At 39.1% G+C, this 9,770-nt stretch overlaps 1 protein-coding gene across 1 annotated transcript; it reads left to right on the top strand.

Annotated features, from left to right (window-relative positions):
- Positions 1 to 2,548: 2,548 nt before the first annotated feature.
- LOC309474883 (uncharacterized protein) lies at positions 2,549 to 6,583 on the top strand (the record flags this gene model as incomplete). Its single annotated transcript, XM_082137502.1, has 5 exons — positions 2,549 to 2,801; positions 3,695 to 4,015; positions 4,257 to 4,400; positions 6,307 to 6,405; positions 6,513 to 6,583. The coding sequence occupies 5 exons, from the start codon at positions 2,549 to 2,551 to the stop codon at positions 6,581 to 6,583; spliced, it is 888 nt and encodes a 295-aa protein (XP_081993628.1).
- Positions 6,584 to 9,770: the final 3,187 nt, after the last annotated feature.

Here is a 9,770-nt window from a genome sequence, read left to right as displayed (position 1 = left end):
AGCAGACCAGAATGGTCCTAGAACTGGGCATGTCCAAAACATATGACCCAAAGTGGCCTCGTATCTGTGACATCTAGAACATGTTGGGTCTATTTCTGGGAATATTCTTGCCAGTTTACTTCTAGAAAAGTGTAGCCTATGGATTATCTTAAATTACAGTAGTCCATGTCTGACACAAATAGATGTTGAATGAATTCTCCTAATGGCTGATTGCCAGACTGTTTCTGCGACTACACTTCCCAAATCCTCTTCCCACTGTTTCTTTAAAAAATCTAAAGATGGAGAGGCCGCTCTTTGAATCAGACTGTACACTGTTGATATCAGACCTCGCTCAGATATACTCAAGTCAAAGAGCTCCTCAATCCAACAATAAGAGGAGGGGCCGAAAGGGTATTGAAATATTTTTTCACTAGACTTCGCACCTGCAGATATCTATAAAAATTTGATTTAGGAATATCAAATGCTTTAATCATATGTTCGAATGAGATAAAACTACCGCCTTGAAATGTACAGGGTAAGTGTGACTTCTGCGGGCTGGACATTTAAGTGGCGTTTGTTACTCTTTTCCTCCATTAAGTTAATACTAACACTTTCTTTTCTTTTTCTTTTCTATCAGTTCAAGTTTGAATTCAAAACTCAGTTATTATAGATTGATTGATTAAATAAAATAATATAAATATGAAGCTCAGATACTCAACAGCATTAGTTTTAGTGTGACATTCCACACATAAATCTATCTATTTTTTTCATTCCTCATCTTTTGTCTTTAAACTGCAGGAGAATATTATTAATTTCACATTTAAATGATTAAAAGTATTTTAGTGAAGCTTCATCAAACCAATATCAAGTGATTTTAAAGCTTTAATCTGTGAAAAACTCTGTTCTTCAGGAGTGTTTGGTGATTCAGTCCTGGAGTCAGTAATGGAGGGAGATTCAGTCTCTCTAAACCCTGATCTTACTGAAATGAAGGATGATGATGTGATTCAGTGGAGGTTTGGAGATGAAAACACTTTAATAGCTGAAATCAATGTAACGGCCGACAGAATCACTGTATATGATGATGTTCTTGATGGGAGATTCAGAGACAGACTGAAGCTGGACAATCAAACTGGATCTCTGACCATCACAAACACCAGAACTGAACATGCTGGAGTTTATCATCTACAGATCAACCGTGAGATCAAGAGTTTCAATCTCCGTGTCCACAGTGAGTAAACCTTTTGAGTGATACGGTCCCACATTTGGGATTTGCAATGTTCAGTGATGTCACATAACTGTCAGATTCAAACTCTTCAGACAATTTGAACTGCGGCAGTGAGTAAATCTTTTGAGTGATACGGTCTCTTTGTCATTGGTGAGTTAAATATAAAAGGAACATCGTTAAAATCGAGTAAAATGTTTACACCTGGTTTTAATGACAAAAATTTTAATTAATTCATACAACATTTTCTTTTGGTTATTTTATATTGTTTATGTCAAATTTTAATTTTAACTATTCAATTTAGTAAACCACTATAAAGTTGTTTAACAGTATTAATCTTTGCAAACCCTGTTTCTGTTTGTTCTCTGTGCGTTTGACAGAGGAAGTGAAGTTTGTGTCAGTGATGGAGGGAGATTCAGTCTCTCTAAACTCTCCTCTTACTGAAATGAAGGATGATGATCTGATTCAGTGGAGGTTTGGATATATGGATTACACTTTAATAGCTGAAATCAATAAACGGGCCGACAGAATCACTGTATATGATGATGTTCTTGATGGGAGATTCAATGACAGACTGAAGCTGGACAATCAAACTGGATCTCTGACCATCACAAACACCAGATCTGAACATGCTGGATATTATAGACTACAGATCAACCATGAGATCAAGAGATTTTTTCTCTCTGTCTTTGGTGAGTTAAATATCAGTTTCACTTGTTTTATATTTTACTCAGCACAAAGATACAATTATTAATTCAAACTTAGTTTGTTTCTGGTGTTTAATGATGATATTCTTTTTAATTTTAACTTTTAAAATATTTACTTTTATAAACCATCAAGTGATCGTCTTAATCTGTGATGAACCCGGTCACCGTGATTTTGCCAAGTAAGACATGTTCCTGGATCAACACATTTTGTTGATCCTGGAATAACATTCCTGCCCCAAAATGTAGTCCTTACCCTATCCCTACTCCTAAACCTAACCCTACCCAAACTTTTCCCTAAAATCAGAGGGAAATGATAGGTGAATAACACTGATGTTGAAGCACCTCTCCCTGGTTCTAAGCCTAGACTTGACATAAACTGTAAACTTGTCCCTCAAATCTGATTGGTTGATTGGAAAGTTGTTCCAGGATCAACAAAGATGTTGATCCAGGAACATGTGGTACTTGGTGAAATCACGATCACCAATGAACCCTGTGTGTGTGTGTGTGTGTGTGTGTGTGTGTGTGTGTGTGTATGTGTGTGTGTGTGTGTGTATGTGTGTGTGTGTGTGTGTTTGGTGACTCAGTCCTGAAGTCAGTGATGAAGGGAGATTCAGTCTCTCTAAACTCTGATCTTACTGAAATGAAGGATGATGATGTGATTCAGTGGAAGTTTGGAGATGAATCGACTAAATACACTTTAATAGCTGAAATCAATAAACGGGCCGACAGAATCACTGTATATGATGATGTTCTTGATGGGAGATTCAGAGACAGACTGAAGCTGGACAATCAAACTGGATCTCTGACCATCACAAACACCACAACTGAACATGCTGGAGTTTATCATCTACAGATCAACAGTGAGAACAAGAGATTCTATCTCTTTGTCTGCAGTGAGTAAACCTTTTGAGTGATACGGTCCCACATATGGGATTTGCAATGTTCAGTGATGTCACATAACTGTCAGATTCAAACTCTTCAGACAATTTGAACTGCGGCAGTGAGTAAATCTTTTGAGTGATACGGTCTCTTTGTCATTGGTGAGTTAAAGGAGAACTTGGTAGCTTTTTTAACTTAATAAAACTGTCTAGAAATCATTTGGATGGTTAAACAACCTTTTCTGGTGATATTGGTGACTTTCCCCGCTCCCCCCAGCGTTCCCAGGCGGAAAACCAACCTTGCAACTTGTTCACTACCGTCCCGGCAAGATAGAAATTGGAAGTCTCGTGAGAAGCGAAAGCGAGAACGAGAACGAGCGCGAAACACAAATTGCTTTACGGCAATTCGACATAAACACACACGCATGTATGATGTATTACCAGATTACTCACCTCGGTAGACATAGCTCCACACGATACAGTTGGCTTGCTCCGATCAAAACAAACGCACATGAGCAGCGGTAGAGAAGGGGAGGAGGCCGCCGCAAGTGAGTTTTTTACGACTGTGTTGTGAAATATACGCCCCACCACAGCTGTAGGGGGAGCTCGTGGGGAAAACATGCGACAACAAAAGGGAAAATCAGCGAAGAAGTGACTAGAGTTCGCTAGAGTTACAGAGTTCGGCTTTAAATATAAAAGGAACATCGTTAAAATCGAGTAAAATGTTTACACCTGGTTTTAATGACAAAAATTTTAATTAATTCATACAACATTTTCTTTTGGTTATTTTATATTGTTTATGTCAAATTTTAATTTTAACTATTCAATTTAGTAAACCACTATAAAGTTGTTTAACAGTATTAATCTTTGCAAACCCTGTTTCTGTTTGTTCTCTGTGTGTTTGACAGATGAAGTGAAGTCAGTGTCAGTGAAGGAGGGAGATTCAGTCTCTCTAAACTCTGGTCTTACTGAAATGAAGAATTATTATCAGATTCAGTGGAGGTTTGGAGATGGAAACACTTTAATAGCTGAAATCAATAAACGGGCCGACAGTATCACTGTATATGATGATGTTCTTGATGGGAGATTCAGAGACAGACTGAAGCTGGACGATCAAACTGGATCTCTGACCATCACAAACACCACAACTGAACATGATGGAGATTATGAACTACTGATGATTTCAGGAAGAAGATTGTCATCAAACATATCCAGAGTTTCTGTCTATGGTGAGTAGAGATCTTCTTTTTTTATCCTTCAAATATTCTTATTTACTATTTACATGTTGAATTGTTGAATCGTTTATAATTTGAGATGACAGACCGTATAAAAACTCACTTGGAACCGAATATAAGATTGCTGATTAGATTTGATCATGTTTGTGTGTATTCAGAAATATTAGTTGATGTCAGCGCTGATATTAGTGTTTATTGACTGATCTGATCTCAGTTTGATGTGTTTATTCCTCAGACTCTGTCCACTGGTGTGGTCCTACTGAAGCTGTGATCCGATTGGTCCTCTCTGCTCTGGTGGGCGTGGCTACTGTCCTTATTGTGGTTTATGAGATCAGATCCAGAAGAGCTGAACGAGATCAAGCACATATTCACACATCAGGTACATGATTGATGATGTCATTTCTCACAAACTAATACTACATGTATAATTATCTGTGAGATTTATTAATTTATGGCTTTTTATGTTCATCTTTTTCAGGAAGTATCGAAATCTAAAGCAGAACGCTGAACTTTAAAGGTTCTTCAGGTGTATTTTTGTTCTTCTAGTGTTTTTTTCATAATAAATACTGATGATAATTTGAGTTTGTGCTCTCTTTCAGTGTCAGATTTTAACAGTGGCACTTTATTTTTTATATTTCACTCAGATACAAAAAAAAAAGAAAATGAATAGACACACAGATTTCTCTTTACTACTGCAGTATATTTGTCATATGTATTTTCTTGCCTTTATCAATAAAGTTTCTCACTCTGAGGTTCAAGAGTCTCTCATGATTTATTCAGAGGAATACAAACTTTATGTATATTTAAAAAAATTCAGCAGTGCACCATATACAGCTTTATTTGTACTCTTTTAACAGGTGCTTCTTTTAGCCTATCTGTAAAAACATTATTTATTTGTTTGTTATTTTGTTTATTTATTTATTTATTTATATAATTATTACCAATTAGTTTGTTTTTGTTTTTACAATATATTCCGGTATAAACAACATACAGCTAAAATCTTATTTACATTTTTTTTCTAAATTATATTAACTCATAAAACTAACTCTGTTACATGTTCTAGTTGCAGATTTACTGCAAGAAAAATATACAATACGTGTAAAGTTCGTGTTACAGATCACATGCAGCATCACATATATTTTACTTGTTTATTAATACGTCAAGGATCTCACGATTTGGCATTTTTTCATTTAATTTGACTTTATGAATATAGTAACGGGCAATTGACTTTATTATGACTACATAAGAGTCCATGAAAGTAATGCTTGTACTTCCTCCGTGGTCCAATCACGTGCGTCGCAGAAGCCCCACCCACAGCGCTGACTCTTCACTCGTGGTCTCCTCTGATTGGCTCCGTGTCCGGCCAATGAGTCTCAGCCATCTGTGCAGGAACACAACCGAGCCATATTTCACTGAGCATTAGCTCGAGCAGCATTCATTATTATATCAGGATCTTAATCTAAATATAGATCCTTTAACAGTGCAGAGATGCGGGTCGCTGCAGCCGTGTGCTTTATATCTGCACTGGCTTTTTAACAGTTTTGATGTGTTTTACTGATTATTTCTGACAGTCATCTGAGCTTCACCACTTTGAGCTCCAGTCGGCCACAACGTCCTGTAGATCTAATCGATAGCAATCACGATGTGATAATTTGTTATGTGTTTGCCTGGTTAAAGAGATGTGTCTTTACTCTAGATTTAAGGCCCGTTCACACCAAGGACGATAACTATAAAGATAACGATAAAGATATAATTCTAAAAATCGTTCTCCATATTAAAGAATAACAGAGTTCACACCACAACTATAACGATAAAGATATGAGGAACGATATCGTTGGGATCATTTTCAGAACGATTTTTTTTTCCAGCTGTCGAACGATAAAACACTGACAGCCAATCAGAATCCACTCTAATTTAAAGGTCTCGCGTATTTAAAATGGATCTGGATCATCCGGGCGCGCGCGTGCTTAGTATAAAAAGACCGTTATCGGTCGTTGGTGTGGACGTGTTACGGTGTGACAAATTGGAACAGGACTAAAGTCCTTGTGAATGCAGTGTTATTCAGAGACCTCCAGTGGACACCCGCCTCTATTGCATCGCGAATCCGTTGCCATGGCAGCAAGGTTAATTGCCCGATTGACAGCAGGTGTGGAGTAATTACAGAGAGTGTTGTGAGAGGGACACGTATTCAGATGGGGCTTTAAAAATAGAGAGGAAGCAGACTGTTGTGTGGTTCTCCTCCTGTGAGATACTGTGTTTGTCGGTGGGTTTGTTTTGGATTTGAGGCTGGGCTGTGAAGCGGGCGAAGATTGAAGCTGAGGAGCAGAAAGAAGAGAGTGAAGTATTTATCAATGGAATCCCAAGGAATATCGTCTCCAAGGAAGGTTTGATATATCAAGCGCCCAACTTACCATTTTGAGACAGCCCGGCTTTGCTAATGCTGAATGTTTCATATGCTGTTGAACTGTTAAATCCTGTTACATTGTTACAGTGTACAGTCGAAGTGGAGTGTCTCGCTCAAAGTATCCTTCCCGCCTGGTGGTCTCCACACGTTCCTATTGAAAGCTGTTCAGAACGAGAGAAGGTATTGTACCTGAATGTTTCCTCTATGGCTGAACTGTTAAACCCTGCTATATTGTTACAGTGTACAGCTAAAGTGGAGTGACTAGCTAAAGCCGCTGCCCTGCTCAGAACGAGAGAAGGTATTGCAGCTGAATGTTTCATCTACTGTTGAATGGTCGAATCCTGTTGCATTGTTACAGTGTACAGCTGAAGTGGAGTGACTCGCTTAAAGCATCCTTTCCGCCTGGTGGTCTCCACACGTTCCTATTGAAAGCCGCTGCCCTGCTCAGAACGAGAGCAGGTATTGCAGCTGAATGTTTCATATGCTGTTGAATCCTGTTGCATTGTTACAGTGTACAGCTGAAGTGGAGTGACTCGCTCAAAGTGTCCTTCCTGTCTGGTGGTCTTCACACGCCCCATCGAAAGCTTCTGCCCTGTCCAGAAAGAGAGAAGGTATTTCAACTGAACGTTTCATATGCCGTTGAATAGTTAAACCCTGCTACCTGGTTACAGTGCACAGCCGAAGAGGAGTGTCTTGCTCGAAGTGTCCTCCCCGCCTGGTGGTCTCTACATGCCCCAGTGAAGGCCTCCGCCCTGTTCAGAAAGAGAGAAGGTATCACTGAGTGTTTGAATACCGCTGAACCATTGAACCCTGTTGTGTTGCAGTACGCAGTTGAAGTGGAACGTTCGCTCAAAGTGTTCTTCTGCCTGGTGGCCCTCCATGCCTACGTTGTAAGCCGTTGCCCCCGTTGAGAAGGAAAGGGAACAGCTGTGGCCCGTGCCTCGATCGAAGGGTCTTCCTGTTGTCCAAGGTTCCCTCACGTCCCGGCTAAAGGCCCTCGTCCTAACTGGTCTGGCATAAAGGACACCTACCGGGATATACTTACTTGTGTCCCCTCCTGGCCCGGTCCGTTCGCCATCTGTGTCCCTGTGCTTTGTTCGAGTCTGAGGCAACCGCTCTCTGGGTACTTACCTCTGGGGCAGCATCCGGGACTTGTTCCACTCCCGTCCATGAGTCCGTACCTGGTTCCAGTCTGAATGGGGTCCGTATAGTCACGACTTCTTGAGTCCTGTAAAGAGTACTTACCAGTGATCTACCTAGACGGTGTGAGTTCCCCTCTGATTCCTCTCCAACGAGCTGCAGGGCCGCCACGATCATTCTCCTCTCTATGGTCCAGGGGGTCATTGAATTCCCTCTGGTGACAAGAAAGAAGATTTTAATTAGGATTTTTCAAATTATTGCTCTTAACTGAATAAAGAATTTGTTATTCCTTTATTCTTTGGTCTGTCTGGTCCTTGGCACGTTCCTCGAGGTGGTACCTGGTTTTCAGGGGTGGGTGCAGTCTGGTTTGGCCCACCCCGACCTGTGACAGACGCATATATAGTTATCTTTATTGTTATCTTTATAGTTATCGTGCTTGGTGTGAACGGGCCTTTAAACTAGGGCTGGGCGATATGGCCCAAAAAAAATATCACGATGATTTTTTTTATATCAGTCGATAATTATCACGATAAAAGTCAAATCTTTATTTCTTTCAAGTTTAAAGGCAAAGTTTTGCTCCTAAGTGAAAGTTGTAGAAACCAGAGTGTTAACTGTAGTTTTAAAGTACTCTTTATTGTCAGAGCATATCAGGACAAACACTTGCCAAACAGGTGAACATTTCACAAACCTGAGGTAGAATTCAATTTGTCATTTTTCCTTAAAGTCGGCATGAAACGGAAGTTGAGATTGTCTTTTTTTTTTTTCCTTGTGACGTATATCCGAGTGAAACTAGAAAAAAATAATTTACTATTTGATTAAAGATTATAAGGGTACATGTATTAAAAAAAAATAATGAAGTTCACAGATAAATCATTTATAATAAACACTACAATATTATATATAAAAAGATTTGTCAAATTTAATTTCATGCCGACTTTAACAAAATAAATATATTTATTGGACAATTTCTTAGTTTCTGCATGTGCTAATTTTTATTTGGTAAAATGTAATATTCTGACTGTTTGAGTTTTATTAAACTTAACCATTGGTCATCCAGTATCATGCATTTAGAATTAGATCATGACAACCACAGATGAAACCAGGCATAGCCTACAGCACCTCACTATCATGGCAAAATGTAACATTATGGTTTCTATGGTATTTGTATGAAAAACAGTAGCCTAAAAACATTATTAAATACTGTAATTATATTCCATTAGTACTTTAATACATTGTCTACATTAATAATATAATACAATTCAATATGTATAGTATATCCCACATTTCATGGTGCAGTTAATATTACTAGGCTAACCAACGTTACAGTAAATCCATGGTAAATGATGGGAATTTGTAGACGGAAAAGCCTTCTGACTGTATCGTTGCGCACAGTGTTTCTCCTGTTTGTCAGCACTGTTTCATCTGCCTTTAAACTGGTTTATATCACTGAGCCATTTGTGTTCCTCGCTGAATTCAAGCGCTTCTCACTGGATTTCGTGACGAGACCGATCAGAATAAACGCATCTCCTCTAGTGAGTTCGCGCTCGCGCTGCCGTTTGGACTTTGAGCCGAGCGATAAATGGTCCGTGTGGCGCGCGGTTCAAATGAGTTTCGTTCTGCTTTTGGCGCATAAACATTATCGAACATTTATCGACCTCTTGATATCGTTTTATCGAGAAAAATTATATCGCGATAATTATCGTTATCGTTTTATCGCCCAGCCCTAATTTAAACTGACAGAGTGTGTCTGCTTCACAAAGCTAGGAAGACTATTCCAGGGTTTGGCTCTAAATAGGAAAAGGATCTACCGCCTCCAGTGTATTTTGATATTCCAGTTATTATCAACTGGCCAGAACTGTGAGACTGCAGTGGATGTGAAGGACTATAAAGTGAAAAAAAAGCTCACTGAAGTACTGAGGAGCGAAACCATTCAGGGCCTTTACAGTAACAACACAGGCAAACATTATACATGTGATTTACGTGTGGATAAACAGCTTCTGATTTAGTGGCTTTTTGAGTCAAATTAACTCCTTTTATTTAATCAGTACAAATATCTGTGTGTGTGGTTTGATCTGTCGGTGGATAAACAGCTTCTGCTGGATGTTTGTCGTCTCTGTGTGTGTCAGCAGTTTGTGGCTGAAGCGTTTCTTCATTTTCTCTCCTGCTAATAAGAAGCTCACAATCTTCCACTCCACACAAAACATC

Source organism: Leuciscus leuciscus (genome assembly GCF_965113295.1).
Source record: "Leuciscus leuciscus genome assembly, chromosome: 15".
In the NCBI taxonomy this organism is placed as follows: domain Eukaryota; kingdom Metazoa; phylum Chordata; class Actinopteri; order Cypriniformes; family Leuciscidae; genus Leuciscus; species Leuciscus leuciscus.
Note: the sequence above shows the minus strand (reverse complement) of the source record. Positions and strands in the feature narration are given on the sequence as shown.